Raw genomic sequence first — 21,928 nt, 5'->3', positions numbered from 1 at the left:
AGTGAAAATGATGTAGAGAACAAGAAATATAAGGTTTATTGTGAATTAAGAATTTACTAAATAAAGTTTCGTGATTATTGTAAATGAAATTACAATTGTTCTTTAAATCGTGGGAAAATGAGGACTAAATTGAAGAAGTGCAAAAGTGTAACTAAATTATGAAAATCAAAATAAATACTAGTATGAATAAAATTTGTGGTTAGTCATGGAATGGAAGTGTAAAGAAAATGCTCTTGAAAAATTTAATGTTCGAAATTATATGTTCATGTAATATTAAATAGTAAACTAGAATGAAATAAATGTGAAAGTGTATTGAAATCCTAAAAATCATGAAATAAAGTATTCGTGATTAATTATTGTGAATTAACCGATATTCGATTGCCCATGTATACTAGCGTTGAACTTCATGGATATAGTTGGCATGCTATAGGAGCTCGAGCGTTCCTGTGTTATTCATGATATCCGTGATATCGCACTTTGATGCCTCATGTTCTATTTTGCACTTCAGTGCCTGTGTTTCCAACATATTTTTGTTTCTTGTATTGCGATATGTTCCATGTATCCATCTGGTCCAAATGTGGCTATCATGGGCTAAAAAGTCATGGTAAGTGATTTCTGATAAAATTTTTGTTCTTGTTAATCTGTGAAATGATAAAATTAGTGAATCAAAGTATTAGTGAATTTTATAAATATGGAATAACCTATTGATCATTAAGATATATTCATGAATTATAATAGTAATAATGTTTATGATAAATAAAAATCAAAGAAATGGTAAGATCTAAATTCATGGGTACTTACTAAGCTTTCACAAGCTTAACACGTTATTTTTCAACGCGTAGGTGAAAGATTAGATTGAAGTTCTCATTTGAATTAGTGGCCTCGACAAATCTCATCTCATCATTAAGGCTTGGGAGAAAAGGGGTATGAAATAAATCCTATGGTATATATGATGACATGTACATAGGTGAATTAATGAAGTAAGAAAGGAAGTGTCTAGTTGTTTTAATATTTGAGTTTAATTTGTTTTGAACGCTAAATATGATGTATTACATAGTTTATGAGCTTTGAATATTGTTTGGAATGATTGTGGACAATTTGGTATGAGTTGGAGGTGTTTGAAAACAAAATTTTCAAGTCCCCTGTCCCAAGTCTCAAGACATACGAAATGTGTTTCAAGACACAAGAACTTTGAAGCTAAAAAGCTACAGTATCAAGGTCATGTCTCAAGACATATTGGACTTTGTCTCGAGACATAAGCCTCTTTTTCTCGAGACATACACTCATTTGTCTCCAGACAATACAACTTCAAAGCTAAAGTTCTATAGTCAAATGAAACGATCTCTAGACATTCAAACCTTTGTCTCGAGACATATTGACCTAGAACTAAAAAAGTTTAGTTGGGCCAAAGGATACCCGAAATGAGTTTAGAATGGAATTAAACTTTATTGTTAGTCTAGTTAAGTTCTAACAAGAGTAATGTAATCTTGATAAGAGCCCAAATCATAAGTATTTGATATAGAAAGAATGTTCAATGCTAAATGTAACATTCATTACTAGAGTTTCTCGAGTAAAGGGAATTACATTATTGATCGACGGTTTTTTATTTTGTATTTATTCATGTTTATGATAATCTTTTAATAACAAAAAAAAGTATAAGTTTATCTATAACAAAAAAAGAAACTTATCTCTATCACATAAGGTCCAAATTTCGATTTTTATATTTGTAAACCTTGTTCCCCTTCCCTTCCACAACTGTAATGTAACTACTTGTATAAAAAAAACATAAAGAGAAGCGACAACCTTGAAGAATTTCATTTCAAGTATGACTCTTGAAGAGTTTTTATTCCTATCTTAGCAACAAGCTTTTAAAAAATCCTAATCCAAGCATTAGACTTGGAATTGAAAATAGACCTTTGACCGCACCCCGGTGTGTGTGCATCAAGGTTGTAAAAATAATACAAATTAAATATATATAAATGTGGTATACTCCAAGTGAACAAGTCAGATTGTAATATAATTTAATTTACGACGAAATAGGACAGTATTCTGAGAATCGTATCCAAGGAAGGTATGACTAAAACTGAATTAAACAGTAATCAAAAACACGCAAAACTAAGTCTAAATAGCTACTACCCTAATTACTATAGTACGACGAAGCCTGAATTCGGAGTATATGAACTAAATATTACTAAAAGGATCTAATTGTAAAAATACTAAAGTTAGCAGATAAATTATCAAGAATGACAAACAGGAGTTGATCAATTTCCATGGTTGTAATTAACCTAGACTTAGTGATTTTTACCAATAAATTATTAATTGACCTAATTAATACTTTTTGGCCTATAATTCTATCAATTAATCAATTTAGTCCATTTACCTTTCGGCCTATAATTCTATCAATTAATCAATTTAGTCCATTTACCTTTCGACTTGATGGATCTAAATGAGAAAAAATGAATCGATTCTGAGTAGAATCTCCTTTCAGTCTCATCTACCTAAACTACTACATAGAGTCGCCAATTCTAGAGTTTAAGTTCATTCAGTTTAATCCAATTAATCAGTTTCAAACCCTAAGTTAGATTAACTACACTCATTTCAATTAACCAACCTCTCTAAGAATTTAGTTATGACCCATTCTAATTATCCCAAACCCACTTAATTTACAAAGCATTAATGAAATTAACGATAAGAAAGAATAGGTTTTAGAAAAGCTCAGTAACCCGAAAACTTCTGATGATGGAGATCAACTTGGGCGGCGACAAAGATTCTTGTAATGGAAGTGTTTGATCACTTATGATTCATAAATCCGTCGTAAACAAAAGTGTGAAAACTTAAATAAAGAAAACTAAAGGATGAAATTGAGAAAAAGTGAATTTTATTAGAAACAAAAATTGAAATAAAAATGTTTAAAGAAAATCCTACAAACTATCTACTAAGCTATTAGAAATTGTAACGAGCCTCCTTGAATTGTGTTCTTTAGTTAACATTTATAGAACTAATTTTCTTTGACCTAATTGGGTCGACTCTGCCCTGATTTACAAGTTAAAGTTGATTGCGGATAGAAACACCCTTGCAGATTTTAACTTTGTCAAGCATCAATGTCGCAACATTACAGGTCCAACGTTGTGACTTGGCAGGAAATTTACTCGAATCTTTGGATATAGGCTTGGTTATCGCGACTTTGCTACAACCTTGGGATAGACTTCCATCTTTGGCTACTGTCGAGAATGTCAGGACTTTGCTTGTTAATGTCGCGACTTTATATCCTTCATGTCACGACCTCGGCCACAGTCTACTAGCCTTATCAATGTTGCTCAAAAATTCTTCTAAGTATTTATGCAACTTCAATGTTGTGACTTTATGATCTCTATGTCGCAACATTCTGGGCAATTCACTAACTACTTGGCTTATTTGATTCAAGTCGTTTCCTACACCATTACATCAACTCGTTAGACTTCATTAGGCTCGAGTTGGCCTAATTGGTCGATAAACATCACAAAAAGGCTTGTTTTATTTACTTAACTTTAACTAACATATGATTCATAAAACTACTAAAATGACATAAAAATGATCAATTACAAGCTCCTTAAGTATTGAAAAAAACGTAATTTTCCATATCAAATTATGGAAGATCAACCTTAGAGATAATATAAAGACTTGAAGATAATATAAAAACCCTATTTTCTCTTCTTTGAACCCTCCTTTCTTAGGCTCTTCTTTTTTTGTTTTAGCCTTTCTGCAAGTGGTCGTCTGGTTGTTGAGCTGGTGTCACTCACATCTTCAATTGCAGTTGCTAGTCTTTTTCCTTTTGCCTTTCTCTTCAGTAAAATAACCCAAGCAACCACCTTCCCTTTTGTGATAACTTTATTTTGTCGGTAAAAGGAGGTGACTTGCTTTTTTTCCCCACCAATAGATCGTCTTTAATCTTCTCAGCTTTTTTTTAATGATCCGACAAGATCTCCATTTAAGGTGGAGCTCCATTGACAGCTAGCTTTGATGGCTCGTACATGGCAACGTTGATCAAGCTGCCCAACATCCACTTAAAGGCTTGGGATGGAAGCTCAACAATGCCCTCGGCAAGCTCTACGATGGTGATAGTAACCTTAGCTCCTCCTTGTCGGTGGTTCTACTTGATGTGGGTACATCAGCTATGTTTGTATAGGCTCGTCTGATCACACTCTTTCCTCCTCTGCTTCAAGCAACGACGGCTAGAATTGCTATGGTGTCCAGGGTTAGCTCCTTTTTGGTTTGGGTTGGGCTTGTTTGACCTTGTTCTTATTGTCCTTTTTTTCTAGGCTTTTGGGCCTTTGGTTTAATGAAATGATTTGAATTTTTCTATATAAAAAAAAGCACGGAGATAAAGATCAAGATAAAGCTTTTGAATTTAAATAGATTTTATTCCACATTATATGGAGATAATTATGAGATTAAAGTAACCTACTTCAAAGCCTATTTGCGGAGACTTACTTTCATGAAAAAGATGATGCATTTTAAAAGAGCTTATATGTTCATAATAAGGAAATTTTATTGAATACATTTATTGTTTATTCAACTTTAAGTGATTAGTTAACAGCTTTTAGCGTAGGAGAGGTTGTTTGGTGAGAGTTCATACTATATGTACTAAGGTGTTAGGATAGATTGAGCTTAAATAATTGCATGTATTGTCAGTTTAGTAGTTGATTTCTTATTTGTATAAGGTCCTAGAGGTGTAAGCGATGCAATAAACTACACTACCAATTTGCTTGTGTTTTTTTCTCGTGTTTACCGTTTTGTTCGTATTATTGTATTAGTACTTATGCCAAAACTTATGAGTAGACCACGTATCATAATAAATTGTCACAACTTACCATCAGACATATTTTCAAAAAAATTTGTGTATTTATTTGATAATTGATTAAATATGTAATTACTCAAAGATACTCATGATATTTGTTAGACAAAATTGAAGTTCTCGATCTCAATTCCTCCTTAGTTTCTCAATTATCAATGTAAGTAGAAAGGCTTGGACCATTGAGTTGCTTTGCTTAGGCAGTGTTGGGTGATAGTTTGGCTCTAGGGTTTAGTTTAGCATATATGGTAGGGAGGGTGATGAAGAATATGTGCCAATTGCACACTCTTTGCCCCAACCATCAAATTTGCTTTCAAAATCTCCCTTTTTCTTTTAAGGTTAGCCAACCAATGGAAAAGTGAGACTCTTTAAATCAGTAAGGAAAAGGGTGCATATTGACATTGATCTCACACAATTCAGGAAATAAAAAAGCCACAAAGTTAGGTCTGTTTTCTGCTTTACCTTAAATATTGAAATCATGTTTGTTTATTTATGTATACTTTCCACTTTAAATATGATTATATCAATGAAAGATGATAGAATCAAATTCATAGCTTGTGCAAACATGTCACCCACTGATCTATTCCATCAAGTTTTTTACTATTTCAGGACCACCATATATTTTATATTATATTTTATCCAAAATTTCCTCTCTTTTTTTCAATATATGCATTCAGCATTAATTTATTCCATGAACTAGTTGCTTTGTTTAATTATTAATTATTTTTTAAAATTATAGAGTAAATATTTAAATATTAAAATATATTTTAAGTCTCTAAATTTTTAGTATATTTAAAATTTAGTCTTTGTACTTTTATTTTTAAAATTTTAATCTCTAATTTTTTAATTTAAAGTTAACACTATTAAATTTATTGATGTGACATTTTGAAAATATAAAAAATAATCGCTTAAAAACTATATAAAAACTTATAATAGACTTGAATTTAACAAATAATTTTAATAGTGTTAACAGCTCTAAAAGTTACATCAACATTTTAATCAAAATAAAATCTTTGGACCAATAAGTGACATCATAAAAAAATTAAAGTACCAAACTATGTCAAAAAGTTAAAAGTATAAAAATTAAATCTTAAATTATGATGTAGCAGGGATCAAAATTAAAATTTGACAATAAAAACTAAATTTAAAATTGGATCATTTCAGAGAGAGTAGCCTATGAACGTGTCAACCAAGGAAGGTCCAAACCTTTATAGGTATATAGATGTTGACCCTTGTTAACGTGTAAAAACCTTGTGAAATATTAAATATTGCTGAATCTAAATTCAAAAGGGATTCTTAAAAATTAGTAAAGCAAAGTAAAGATGCCCTCAGATGAAACTTTGTTTATTAATTGTTTTACCACAGGCTGACCACAAACTTTATGGCCGGTAATTGATATAATAAACAAGACAAGGAAAAAACTTGAAATCAAAGCTTATAGACAATTTAACTGGAATATGCATTCTTCTTTACTCAAAAATTTCTCATCCAATCTTAAAAATGTAAAAGCAGAATAAGATGCTTACTTACATTGCTTGCATCTGCAGCTGCATACCATACACACATTCGTGCTTGTTAAAGATGCTGCAAAATTATTGGGGAAAAACATGCTTATTTTTTTTATTAGTGCATGAAGATATTGTACACTTGAGACCCCAAGAACTGGGATCTAGAAATGGTATAACGCCGTTACATATACAACCCGCCCTCGACTTCTAGCCATTATATTGGTGTTATGATACATGAAGATTTTGAATTTCTACTTGCAGCATTTTAAGTGTTCCCCTCACATTTGATAGTTCATCTTTTACCTCTAGAAGTTTGTCCAGTCTATTTTGCGCAGCATCTCGATAAGGCTCCCCGATAATTCTTACAAACTTTTCCAAATTCTGGGTGGTTTCTTGAAGATCCTTCTGCATTGCATCTTCAAGCTCTTGTCCTAAAGCATCTGCCGTCTTTTTCACCTTTTCTATTATTCCTTGTCTACGGGCTGGGAAATTTGAAATGGCTATAAACCTATCATAACAATATTTAATTAATAAGCGGTCAGAAACATTAAACCCTTAACGAATTGTTAAGGTCAAAAGAAAGTAAAATCAGATGAAAGCAGACCAAGTTACAGGTAACTTAGGAATGAAAGGCGCATAGATTTAATACAGCAAGGACCTTAAGTCACAAAGATAACTGACTATTTTATGAAAACTTGGGCATGCAGCTTGAAGATAAAGAATTAATATATGAACTTAAGAAGATACTTACCCGCCAGCAGAACACAGTCCGAGAGCAAGAAGATCTTCTAAGGTGGTAGGTAATATAGATGTTAGAAGTGAAGCTGACAAACCCGCTGCTCCAAGTCCACCAAAAGTCTCCAAGAACTGAGGTTGAAGAAAGACATTTCATTCAGGCCAACTGAATCGTATTAAAAATTAACATTTGAAAGTAAATTTTAGCACAAGGTAATTAAAAACCAAAAGCGACAACATAGGAGCAGCCATTTTAAAAAGAGATCTAAGAACATTCAACAACAAATAACTGTCAATATGATCTTTCTGGCAATCCTAAAGGACATGATAAATACCAGTTTTATTTTCACATAATATGTAAAAACGAAGTTTTCCAGCATAACCAGGCCGCATTAGAGCCCAAACAAGAACAATTGGCCGCCTGGAGCTTTTCTAGGGGCAGTAAACAATCATTCTTTGCAAAAATTGTTTTAAAGTTTTATTCTTTCCTATACATCAATGTATTATTGATAATGATACAATTACAATGGTGATTGTCATCAATAATCAAGTAATAGGCAAGAACAAGGAAATGCAGTTCCTTTATGACATGCCTGCATGCGACCCTCATATTTAATATTGTTAGAGCTTTTCCATCAAATGCCTTACACTCAGACATCATAGAGATTACAGCCTGTTACCACTATCTTGCTTTACTAGTTTGGACAAGTTTTATTGCTACTTAGAGGAATTCTTAACTCACCACTTCACGAACTTCGCGCTCAAATTGTTTGGAAGTAGCATTGGCACTTAAGTTCTCTATCGCTTTCAAGCTGAGTTCATCCAACTTTCTCAGCAATTCATAGGTCTCCAGAGGATAATTTTTGTCTGAGAAGGTAATGGAGGGCCATTTTTTCTCAAAAGATTCCTTATAAGCCCTTCCTTCACGTGCATTATTTGATTGTAACCATGTCACATAATCTCCAAGTAAGTTCTGTATGCAATTACATACCATAAATCCAAAGTCAAAAAAGGAAAAGTAACTCATGCAGCTCTAAAAAAATGGCTCCTAAAACTTGATATTTGAAATAGACATCTAATTTTCACACAACCTAGATCATGAAGAGGTCAGAACCATTAACTCACTTGTGTATCAGCAATGGCAGGACCAAGTATTTCATTTTGAATCCTTGAAGTGGCGGGCAGTGTGGTGGACGATTCCCCCTTGAGTAAAAAGGAAGCGACAACATCAAGATTCGATAACTGTAAGGTAGATTCTATGAGCTCCAGAATACGTGATTTTGTAGCATCAATCTGCAATACCACGCACAAGAATAAACAACATAGATATAGACAACACTATGTAAGAAACAAAGTCATCTACTTGCAGACTCAAAAATTAGTTTTCCTAAATTTGTACCGCTGATAAAGTTCGTCTTCTCCAAGAGATGCTTTCATTTTCCATCTTTATTACATACTCTTTCACACTATCAATAATTTCATTTGCAGAAGACAAGTCCTGCTCTGCAGACTCACAATCTTTTCTATTAAGAGTTTCACACGCTGAAAGTATTCGCTCAGCAATTGCAATTGGTGTTCCAAGTTTGAGCTTCATTCTCTCCATTCCTCTACTAGTTGATCCATCTAAAAAACTATACAAGAAGTTTTCAAGCTTGTAAAAACTACTGGTTTTCCAATTTGATTCAGCGAACACTATTTCTCTATATTTTTTTCCAACATCAGAAGTAGCTGAAAGCTTTTCTTCAAGAACTAATCGTGCAGCCACCGGATATAATGTCACGTCTTCTGTGTTTAGCAACTTCTTTGTATTCTCTTTGATGAATGATATTGCCTCCTCTAGCTGCAATAAATGAAGATAACCAATATAAGACTCAAAAAGTGTCATAATAAGTTATAAGTCAATGTAAATGTATTAACTAACTTCAGAGTAGCATCAATACTCAATGGGAGGCGAGAATTAAACCTCTTGCATATTCTGATAAAGATCAGATTTATTCAAAACAAACACAACTTTCTTCTTCCACTGCTGAGTATAACGAAGAAAAGTAACCTGAAAAAGAAAAAAAAAACACGTACACTCAGGATCAGCTCACAAAAAATAAGAATTGACCATTAGTAAGGTAATATTTATAACTTTCTGAAACTAAATTCATGAAACTAAACACAAAGCATTTATGGACAGCGCAACATTTCCCAAATCAGTATTAGTAACTCATAATCCATTCTTTGATATCTCAACTAGCTTTATGCCTTCACTTAATGAGCCTTTGGGTTCACTTTGTAATAATTTCAAAGAAAAAGAGAGGTGTCGAAGAAAAATTCCCTAGAACCCCATGGACAAACGCTTGATAAAACTTCAAAATGATTAACTTTTTACATTGTAATATCATATCATGGAAAACTTTTCTAAACCCATATAGTATCAAGTACTGCGTTTCTACACAACAAGCAGCATTGACAACAGAAAATCAGTGCCTCCAGGGTTAAAATTAATTGCCTCACACAAGAAATGGAGAACATTAAGAAGCAAGCTATGCCACATTACATGCAAAACTAATCTTACCTCACTCTCAGTTAATGGGCGATCTGCAGAAATAACAAAAAAGAGCAAATCGGCACGAGGCACAAATTCCTCAGTCAGGCGCTGTTGCCTTTGAAGAATCACATTGGTCCCTGGTGTATCAACAATATTCATCTGCCCTCAGGAGGAATTTTTAAAAATTAGTTATGGAAAAAAATATAATGACATTCAGACCAATTTCCAAGAAAACAAAACAAAAAAGAGAGGAAAGCACGCAACAGAAAGAAGATAATCAACCATCCACTTTGTGTTTACTTTCACCAAACTTTTCAATTTATCAATCTTCCCAGTCTCATTGATCTTCATCTAATATGCTCAACCTAAATGATGTTCAGCACGTCTCAAACTTTCATTTGTATTATGGATTGAAAACTCACTTTTAAGCACCTAGGGTTATGAAAATTGTGCCTGATTTTCTTTTACGAAGTAAAATTGCTATTGATTCATTCCCATGTGATAATAAAATCTTTGCAATGTTTTATCACAATAAAAATTGCACGCCATATCCAACAGTCATGCACAACCCATCAAAACAGATTCTAGAATCTTTTAAAGTAAAGGTAACTTGGAATGAATGATATCAAGTACAACACAAATAAGCAAGGTGGATTTGCCTGGTAATTATGTAAATTTCAAACAAGGTTAACAACTATAACATATAGAGAACAGCATATTTCAGCAAGGATTTAATATGAAGAATCAACTAACATCTACATGCATAAAGTTTACACTTCTAAACTAACAAACATTTAGTATGATGGTATGCCAGTGCATGGAAAAATACAAAAACTACTATTAATAGTTACAGAGAAACCAGCCACTGGCAGACCCAAAGGATCTCTGAACTTTTAAATTCAGGTACACAGATGAGGAAATGCCAAAAGGACTCACTTCTTTAAGAATTGGAGCAGGAAGGTAACATATTAGTTGACCATCTGGGTGCCTTTCACAACGCTGCATATCCTTCCGGTCCAACTCAGAATAGCGCAAAAAAGTGATTTCATTAGTCGTGGGAATAACCCCTCCGTGAGGTATCTTTCCCCAAGAAGAGCATTAATGACAGTGGATTTACCAGAATTGAACTCACCCTGAGAATCCAATATATATCATATCATATTTTATATATGAATAAGTCATAGCAAAGCCAAAAATTTAACAGGATCAAGCAAATTTCTATGCATGAATAAACAAACAATTTCCGTACAATGTCTGCTTTCTCACTGCATAACATATTTCCTTTTATTGATTAATATAAGGCCAATATCATAGAGACAGGAAATACCATTGCATGATCTTAAGTTATGATTAGGGAGCATTCATAACAAAATAGTAAGAAAGACAAAATGAAAACACACACAAACAAATACTAAGAAAGACACAAGCAATCAATTAATTTAAATTAAAACAATACTAATAGAAGATTCTAATATGATTCGGTAAAGACATTCTGTCAAATATGACGGAATTAAAATTATTGTTTTATCAGTAAAACAGCAAGAATGATATAACTAAATAAGAATTAATTGAAGTGCTCAACACAGACAAATGTATCACGTAACAAAAAAAAAAAAAAAAGCCAGAATAATGAACTAATGGATAATGAGGCAGATGCAGTGGCCATCAAAAGAAAGAAACATGAGCATAGCAGGAAAGGAACACAAGGTTAATCTAATTTATTCCTAGTGGACATATGCGATCTCATTGAATCTAATTAAATTGCCTATATGATATGAACCCGCTTCGTGAAACCACCGTGACAACTAATGAAATATATGAGGTAGCATATCAACCAAGCTGAAGACATTAAAGCTTAAGCATTCCTTAATTTTATACTCCCTAAACCGAAAGTGAATGGAAAGTAAATAGTCATTCTATGGGTATATGTTCTCAAATAAAGAGATAGGCATTCATTTGAAATTTAGAGCTAATACCAATGCAATCCCAGCAACCAGAGTTTGTTGAAGTTCAGCACACAATTACCACTATAGCCAGTAGAAATGGCTCATCAATCTGAGCAACAGCATCAATAAGAAGTGAAATCTCCTCCATCTGGAATTTAAAACACGCAAAGATTCAACCAAAAACGGGAAAAAAAAATTGTCAATCGAAAACACAGAGATTCAACCAAAAAAGGAAAAATAAATAATTGACAATCTCATAACCATTATGGAAAATAACTAAAACTACCAAAGCTTAATTAAAAGATCACCAGAGGTGAAGCTTTCTGGAAGACATTTATTGCTTTGGTTAACACTGATCTCTCCTTCTCGATAAGTTGTTTTTCTCTATCTTCCACTTTAATAAAACCCGCCACACCCACTTTCTGGTGAGAGCCACGATCGATATCCGCCATTTCTAGTTCAACGATGCTCTCATCCTGACGTTTGTTATTAGTTGTATATACAGTGTTAAAAAACTCGCTCAAAACATCATCGGTAAACAACCTCAAATCTTCCAATGACAAAACTACACCACTAGCACCTGATTTGAAAATCTTGGTCAACTCAGTATATGATGGCACCTCTGCTTGTGAATTATTATTAACAACAAAGATCGGTATCTTCACATTTTCATAGACAGCCTTCATTGCCGTATTGGCGTGCTCTTCTTGACCCAGATCATATATAAGAAAATCAGCACCTTCAGAACTTGAAGCATTTAAAGCAGAATCTGAAGATTGCACGGTCCTAGCTACCAAAGGGAGAAAGACAGAATCTGATTTTGAATCCATCATTGTGTTTCTTGCGATTATGGCAGGAAGGCCTGTAAAGGAAGCATTTCTCGTAAACAAATACAACGATGTTGGATATAGGTACAAATGCATTTGATATGACTGAAGACTTTAACAGCTTTACTTTAACATTGGGTCGATTTCATTTTGAAAAACAAGCATGACAATTTCATTACTTTAAACTCTGATAAGCTTTTGAAAAGAAATAAATCCACTTTTACGTGAATAGTCCAATAACCTTGAATAAGCAAACTTTAGAAGAAAAAAGAAAAAGGCAAAAGCCCACCTTGATCAGAGAGGACCACGCCACTAGCACCGACAGCGGCGGCAATGTCAACGCGCTCCGCGATCAAAAGATAAGCGCGATCTTTAACAACCGCTTTTAACGAACGGGCAGCTTCATAAACCCTGCCGCCACTTCCTTCACCACCATTGAGCACTACAAGGCCAACCCATTTGGAGACGGCCTTGTCAATGAAATCGAGCGCATTGTCGTCAGCCAAGACGTCGTTGGGGTCCAACTGGAGAACAAAATTAGGGACCTTGATCTCGGGACGTTTGTAGCCACCAGGGAATAGAGTTCTGGGAGGCTGCTGGTTTTGAGGGCCTTGGGGTCCAAGCTGTTGGGAAGTAGAGCTGAAAGAATTGGTGGAAAGGGAGGGTTTCGTCGGAGGAAGAAAGCGGCGAAAAGGGGATTTAGTAAAGCGAGAGGAGAAAGGAGGAGATGGGCTGAAGTGGAAAAGAGCGGAGGAGGGAGAGGCGGGGAACCGGAGGGAAAGGAGAGGGATCATCGAAAAGGAGAAAAAGGGAACTTCTTTTTTGTGGGATACTTACTTGTGGTAAGTGAAGCAAGTAATTTGGCTATGGAGGCAGAGATTAGAAAAGAAGAAAGGGTGGCGGTTGAGCGAAACAGTGAGTGTTAAGAGAGATGTTATCGTCTTATCCTTATGGAGATATGAGTGATACCGATGAACCCACCACCAATTTGCTAAAAATAAAAATCTGACGGTCACTATGCTAAGAAGCCGTAATGGGCAGCTTTTAGTTCATTGGATTGGAGAGCTTTTGAAAGACAAAAATAGGTGGGAGACCCACTTGACTGAATTCAATTGCATCCCACCGCCATGGCAATTCGCAAAACCAAAACTTGCTTTTCCGAACAAACATTTTGTTAACAAAAGTTCAATTGTTTAATAATTTTGTAGTGTTTGTTGTTCTTACTTTCTCTATTAAATTTGTTTTCTTTTCTTGCATGTGACTTTAACCATTTGGCCATAAAAAAAGTTACATGATGGACATGTAGTTAATTAACAAACTAGGATTTTTCTTTTAAATTTAAATTATTCTTTTTATGTTTTACTACTCCACGTAATCAAGTTACTAATAAAGAATCCAAAAAAACTCATATAAAGGAATTAGATCGGTCTCAACCCGTTCGAAAATAGGAAGAGTTTAGGCAAAGATATAAGCTCAAAAAATAGGTTTAGACAAGAAAGTAATGTATGTTTAAAAACGAGCCAGGCCTCAAGTAATGCTTTTTTGGCCCTAGCCTGAATATGGAAAAAATGATTTTTTTTATTGTTTGCTTGTTGTTTTTTCTTGTTTTCTTGTTTTTTCTCACTATTTTACTATCATTTCACAATTATGTTGCTACTATTTAGATATTGTATAACTCTTGTTTTATTGTTAATTTTGTTACTATTTTAGAGGCATTTGCTTCTTAAGTTGCACCTATCTTAGTATTATTTAAGTATACATATTTTTTAAAATTTATTGGGAAATATTTATTTTAATATTTTTAGTATTTTTTATATATTATATTTTTTAAAAATATATATATATAAAATTAATATAGATAGACCAGACCTAGATTTTAACATTTTTTATCTAAGCCAAACATACTACATCCTGGAATAGATGCTTCCACCTGTTTGGGATTCAAGAAAACGAAATTAAACATCATACTGCGTAATATATATATATCTAACAAAGACTATTAACACCCTTACGCTCTCCCTCACCACATTCACCCCATTTTACACCTACTACCAGTCTCGACCTCCATGTGTCCATTTTCATCATCTCCCTCATAACTTCCTCCTCTTCATTGTCAATCTTACCACCCATTCACCATGTCAAACAAGTATCCAGTACAGCCGTATGGGTGTAGATATACTCCTACACATCTCTTCGACCTCTTTCATCTCCACTGTCTTTCAGGCACAACCCTCCTCACACCCACCCTCGTGCCCTTATCATCTCCACCCCATTTTATGTCTCCACCATCCTGTCTCTACTTTCACCATCTCCCTCATCACCTCATTCTCATTATTATAAGTTTTAACACCCTTTCACTGTGTCAAAGGTTAACAGTTCTTTTAAATAATTAATCTACATGTTTTTAACTTGAGAGAAAAAAAAAACCTTACCGAGAACTTAGACAGGAACAGACTATTGAAAAGTCAGTTGATAATTAGTTTGAGTAGTTAGCTTCATTGTTAATATAGTTAGTCTATTAGCAAATAATCTATAAAAGGTCAATAAGTTTGTAATTATGGTTTAAGACACTTATTATAATTATTGATATTACAGAGTATTTTTTTCATTCATGATCAGTTTTTCAACATGGTATCAGAGCTCCAGTGATTGCTAACTTTTCGGTCACCAAAGTCCGGTTACAAAATCTGCTTGGTTTGCTGATTCGCTGTTACTTCATTTCGAGTTATGAAGGTTGAAAACTAAGTCTTTTTTTTTTTGTTTTTCTGTTGGCCCATTACATTTTTTGGTGGGTGTGGTCCAATTTGTGTGGTCCAATTGGTAATTTAGGGCTTTTTTTTGTTTGTGGCAGTTTTCTCTTATTTGCATCATTCTTGATTGATAGACTTCTCTGCTTCAATACTGGTTGGTTTGTAATCATAGTGAATCTTTTTGATTTGGTTATTGATTTTAATCACCCTCTTTACTTGCATCCATCGGATACTCTAGGTGCATTGTTGGTATCTCATCAGTTGCTTAGAGTTGATAATTATAATGTCTAAAGTCGGTCAATGAAGATTGCACTATTAGCCAAAAACAAATTAGGTTTTGTGGATGGTACTTGTTTTAAAGAGTCGTTACCAGATGAGTTGGGATATCAATGGGAGCGGTGTAATGCTATTGTATTATCTTGGATTCTAAATACAGTTAGCAGTGAGTTCTCAGCCAGAATCATTTTTGCCTCTAGCGCAACAGCTGTATGGAAAGATCTTAGGGAATATTTTCATAAGGTTGATGGCTTTAGGGTTTATTTTTTACATCTTGAAATTATTTCGCATCTTCAAGGTACTAATTCTATATTTGTGTACTTCACTAAGCTGAGACTGTTTTAGGATGAATACGATACTCTTATACCTTTTTCTTTATGTGGTTGTGATCAGTCAAGGCAGAATGTTGAACATGTGTTGCAACAGTGCCTATTTCAATTTTTGATGGGGTTGAGTGAGTCGTATAATGCGGTGCGCAGTCAAATATTGTGATGAACCCATTACCAACTGTAAATCAAGCTTACTCCATGCTTATACAAAAGGAATCTCAGAAGCAGCATAGTTCGAGTGTTGCAGGTTCAGATCTAGTTTCTTTACACTCAACGCATGTTGTTCAAAAGAAGCGGTTTAATGGAACATGTGATCATTTCAAGATTAAAGGGCATAAAAGAGAGAATTGTTATAGGATAATTGGCTACCCGGCTGATTTTAAGTTCACTAAGAAGAAGACAAATAATGTTTTAGGGTTTGTGGTGAACAATGCTTCAATTAATGATTCTACTAGTAATGGTGAAGTGGTTTGTGATGTTGGTATTGTGATTGGTCCACAAGCGCCTGTGTTTACTCAAACACAATATCAGCAAATCTTAATCTTGTTAAACAAGGAGCCTACTGTTGAAGTTGTTGCGAGCTTAGCAAGTATGGTTGGTGTGTCTAACAATTGGATTATGGATAGTGAAGCTACTGACCACATGCTATCTGATTTCCAATTCTTAGAATTTCTTATTGCATGTATATTGAATTCTCCTTGTGTTCAAATTCCCAATGGTTCCTGTGTTTCGGTTACCCACATTAGCACTTGCATTATTCAACCTGACCTTAAACTTACCAAAGTTCTCTATGTTTCAAATTTTAATTATAACCTTCTCTCTATTTCTAAACTTACTAATGATCTCTAATATTTTATTTCATTTTATCCTAAATTTTATCTTATTTAGGACCTCTCAAGTGGAAAGATGAGGGGGATTGGTAAGAAGCAATGTGGTATTTATATCATGCAACCCTCTCAATAGACTAACATGGCTATAACTCCACCTATTACATCTCTTTCAGCAAATGTTGAACCATCTTTCCTTTGGCATGCTAGACTTGGCAATGCTTCTGTTTCAAGATTAAATAAGGTGCTTAATCTTCCTTGTACAGTTTCGAATAATGATAGCATCCAATAGTGTCTAGTGTGTCCCCTTGCTAAACAAACTAGATTGTCATTCCCTATAAGCACAACTCGTGTTGATGCTATTTTTTCTCTTATTCACATAGATTTGTGTGGGCCCTATCAAATTTCTACTCATAGTGGTCATATGATTACTCGAGAATGACATTGATGTATTTGTTGCGATCCAAAAGTGATGCTCTTGTATCCTTTAAACAATTCTTTGCCTTGATCAAGAATCAATTTTCCATCAGCATCAAATATGCTCGTAGTGATAATAGATATGATTTTTTTTAATAATGAGTGGCATGAATATTTTAGTATGATGGGAATTGTGCATTAAAGCTCGTTTGCTTATACTCCTCAACAAAATAGGGTTACCGAGCGTAAGCATTGACATTTGCTTGAAGTTGCCAGGTCTCTCAAATTTCAATCTAATATGCCTAGTAAAACTTAGAGTGAATGTGTTTTAACTGTTTTTTTATCAATCACCTACCTACTCCTCTCTTGAATTGGAAGAGTCCTTTTGAAGTCTTATATCGTAAACCTACTGATCTTTCTCATTTGCATGTGTTTGGATGTATTTGCTATGCTACCACACCTAATTATCGGGATAAATTTTCTCCAAAGGCTATTCCTTCTGTCTTTATGAGATATTCCAATGTTAAAAAAGGCTACTTATTATTCAATCTTGAAACTAATTTTTTTTGTTAATCGAGACGTTATATTTCATGAGATTAAGTTTCCTTTTACATTTTCCAACAAAAATTATGTGTTTTTACCTACAACTGATACCAAACCAATGCAACACCCCTAACCCGTATCCGTCATCAAATTAGGGTTAAGAGGCATTACTAATTAAAACAGAACTTAGAACAGACATTCAGTATAGTTCAATAATTTTAACGGTTACATATAAATTGCTAGGTCTAATGTTAAACATGTAAAATTTTAAACTTCTCTTTAAAATTACAATCCAGTTAAAGCATAAGAATATAAGTAATTTTCATATGACTATTAATTTCATATAAAATATATCAAAGTACGACTTTCCAAAACATTTATCTAGCCTGTACATGCCATAATTAAAATTTAAACAGTTTAATACCGAGACAGTAGATAGAGTGATGATCTTGTTGACGATCCCCGAGCTTGAAGCTTGATCTTTAAGTATATAAAACAGAAAGACATAAACAAACAAAGTAAGCTTTTATAGCTTAGTAAGTCTATTGCATAATGAAATATATATATAGAAATAATATAACTTTTTAATTTAATTTACTGAGATTGCAATTAACACATATAATTAATATTTATACATTTACTGTACTCAGGCCATTTTATTTATAGTCAAATATATGTACCTGTCGAAATGCGTTCAATTGAATATATATTTATACCAAACAACATTACAACCAAATGAATATAACCGAGCATATATGTATGTTATACACATATCATATCCAACTGTGTATGTATACTCATAATAAACTTATAACCAAATACAAATCTAATACATGTGACCAAATGCATTCATCTTCATCAAATAATTATAAATAGAGGTGTATACATTTCAAATGCATATGTAGATACTTATCAAATACATATACCGAATATTTATCCGTATACATTTATTGACTGCATAAATCGAAAGCATGTATGTATATTTTTACTAATGCATAGACCGAATATGTACATATTCATTAAACACACTTAGCCGAAGGTATATATGCTCATCAATTAAAGATAACCAAAATCATATAACTGTACACTTAATCACATTCTTTAAACAGATTCACTGGCACTTAACCTGCTAGACTTAAAGCCTGATTCAGTACACCGGCACTTAACCTGCTAGACATATAGTCTGAAATGTTTCACCGGCATTAAGCCTGCTAGACGTAAAGTCTGATATTGTTTCACTGGAATTAAGCCTGCTAGACGTAAAGTCTGAAATTATTTCACCGGCATTAAGCCTGCTAGACGTAAAGTCTGATATTGTTTCACCGGCATTAAGTCTGATAGGCAGTGAGCCTAAAATCTCAATTTACAGAAGTTATATCTCATATTTGTATATATTATCCACATAAAAATTCAACTCAATAATTTATAAACTATATCTTTAATCCACATAGGTATATAAAGTTCAGACATCAAATTCAGCTCAATAACTTAATTATACATCCGAACATATATTATATATAACTTAATACATTAAAGCCTACTACCTAATATCATGCATTCGAACACCTTATGATATTCCAAACTAATAATTTCATATCTTCAATTCCATTCAAGAATTTTTACATGAATATACATACATAATCGAACCTCCCTTATACATATATAAATTCCATACTTAAACTCATTACAGAACATATATATATGCATATTTGCATAATTGAACCTCATATAAACTTGTATAAATGGCATACCTAAATTCAATACAAGGACATATACATGTATATTTGCATATTATAGATCCAATACAAAGTTTTATACCAATATAAACCTATGTTTATTTCTGAATCTTAAGTACACACACACACACACACACACACACATATATATACTTTTTATTAAACCAATACTTTATACTTGTATATACATGTATAAATTCAAAACTTGTACATATAAAAATATAAAACTTTTATACTCCAACTAAATTTGACAACATTTATAATTGAATATCCTTATATACCTTCATACTTTAACTAAATTCAAATGACCATATAAGTATATAACTATGATTCGAACATGTAACAATAATGCATATAATTCACTCATGCTTTTAATTATTTCAACCAACATATTTTAAATTATAATTCATCAAAATACATCACATATACATACCTATATACTTATTTTTATGACATTAAATAGCTAATAGACTTACCTCGGACAGTGTAAAATTGAAACCGGACAATTAGTCGACGACTTTAACTTTTCCTCGATCTAACTCCGATTTCTTTGGTTCTTGATCTAAATATATTCAAAATGAGATAAATTAAATATTATTACATTCAAGTTAGTCCAAAAGCACATAAATGGGAAAATTACCATTTTACCCCTAATATTTATATTTTTTTGCAATTTAGTCCCTATTACATAAAACACAAAATATACAAAATTTGCCCATACTATACAAGGGTCGAATGTCCCTAGTGCTCATACAAGTCCACAAATTCATTTATTTCACATTTTAGTCCCTCAAAATTTTAATTTCACAATTTAGCCCTAATTACTTTATTTCACCAAAAATTCAAAGACAAAACACGTTAATCTTTCACATATCTTTCATATTTCATCATCAACTATCACAAATCTCAAGCATTCATCAATGGCATATCACAAAATCAACACCAAATTCTAAAATTAAAGCATGGGTCTTGTAGTACACAAAGCAACGATCTCAAAAACGTAAAAATTTTCAAAAACCGAACAAAAAGGAACCTTTAATTAAGCAAGGATATGGCCGAACTTTAGAAAGCCATAGTTGAGCTTCTTTTTGCTTAACATTCGGCTTGGAGAAGATGATAAAATCATCTTTTCTTAAGTTATTTTAACTAATATATATTTTAATTACTTAATGACTACTTTAACCTTAGTTTAATTAATTATAAAACATATAACTTAAGGGTAATTTAGACCATTGCAGCACACTAACTATTAAATGGCCTAATTTCCATTTATAACCCTTATTTTTAAAAGACAACGACAATTGGGTGCTTTTAAATTTAACCCTTAAATTTTTATTTTACGCGATTAAGCCCTTTTTATCAAATTGTGCATTCAAACGATCAAATTTTTATACAAAATTTTTACACATAGTAATTCACATACTGCAAATATCAAAATTAATTTTAAAATATTTTTTTGACTTGGATTTGTGGTCCCGAAACCACTTTGTCTGATTAGGGTCAAGATCGGGTTGTTACACATTTCCTTGATCTTGAGCCCATACCTTCCATTCCTATACTTCCCACATTGCCAGTTTTACCAGCAACCTCTACCTTACCAATCCTACCACCTGTTAATATTTCAATGAGTTAGTCTTGTACTTTTCCTGAACCATCATTTTCCCCGTTTGTTCAACCAACCTCTTCCACTTCAATCCCCTTACAACGTACCACATGGTCTGTCAAGCAACCCGCATGGATGAGGAATTATGTTTTCTCCAACCAATCTTCCATTTCTCTTACTTTAGGTACATACCACATTTTTTATGTGTATTCTACTTTGCATTTACTTGTTCATACTCAGTCATTTGCAGCCCATATTTCTTCCATGTCTAAACCCCAAACATATACTAAGGCTATCTCAGATCCAAGATGGGTCGATGCCATGCAACAAGAAATTCGTGCTTTGAAAGACAATGGTACATGAGAGGTTGTTTCTTTACCCTATGGCGTGGTTCCTATCGGGTGCAAATGGGTCTATAAGATCAAATACAATTCTAACGATTCTATTGAGTGATTTAAAACTCGAGTGGTGGGGAAATGATACAACCAACGGGCTGAAATTGATTTTCAGGAAACTTTTTCTCTTGTGGTCAAGCATGTTACTATTCAGACAGTCATTAGTATGGTTGCGATGAATGGCTAGCCTCTTTTCCAAATGGATGTCTACAATGCTTTCTTGCAATGTGATCTGCATGAGGAGGTTTATATGGATATCCCAGAAGGTTTTCGCAAACAGAGGGAGCACAAGGTGTGTCGTTTACTCAAATCATTGTACGGGTTGAAGCAAGCTTCTCGATAGTGGAATTTGAAGCTTAATGAGGCATTGTTGCAAGAAGGTTACACACAAAGCAAACATGACTATCCTTTATTTTCAAAAAGGTAGGGAGGTAACGTAGTCATACTACTTGTCTATGTTGATGATCTGTTAATCACAAGAAGTGACATTAGTGTATCAATGAGCTTAAAACGGTTCTGCACTAGAACTTTAAGATGAAGGACTTGGGTGCACTAATTTTTTTTCTTGGTATAGAGGTTATAAGGTCAAGTAAAGGTATTGTTTTAAGCCAAATAAAGTATGTGTTGGAGTTGATAGCCGATGTTGGGTTAGGAAAAGCAAAACCAGCA

At 33.3% G+C, this 21,928-nt stretch overlaps 1 protein-coding gene across 1 annotated transcript; it reads right to left on the bottom strand.

Moving 5' to 3' along the window:
• Window positions 1-6,426: 6,426 nt before the first annotated feature.
• Window positions 6,427-13,497, bottom strand: LOC107914624 (probable transmembrane GTPase FZO-like, chloroplastic). Its single transcript, XM_016843582.2, is given in 12 exon segments — window positions 6,427-6,847; window positions 7,091-7,206; window positions 7,817-8,047; window positions 8,200-8,367; window positions 8,474-8,914; window positions 9,038-9,124; window positions 9,638-9,769; window positions 10,547-10,674; window positions 10,677-10,743; window positions 11,636-11,704; window positions 11,865-12,418; window positions 12,673-13,497. Coding segments are annotated over 12 exon segments (2,781 nt in total). The 5' UTR covers window positions 13,178-13,497; the 3' UTR covers window positions 6,427-6,564.
• Window positions 13,498-21,928: the final 8,431 nt, after the last annotated feature.

The sequence above is a fragment of the Gossypium hirsutum genome, chromosome D08 (assembly GCF_007990345.1).
Source record: "Gossypium hirsutum isolate 1008001.06 chromosome D08, Gossypium_hirsutum_v2.1, whole genome shotgun sequence".
Lineage (NCBI taxonomy): Eukaryota > Viridiplantae > Streptophyta > Magnoliopsida > Malvales > Malvaceae > Gossypium > Gossypium hirsutum.
The sequence above is the reverse complement of the archived record's forward strand: the minus strand, read 5'-3'. Positions and strand labels throughout refer to the sequence as shown.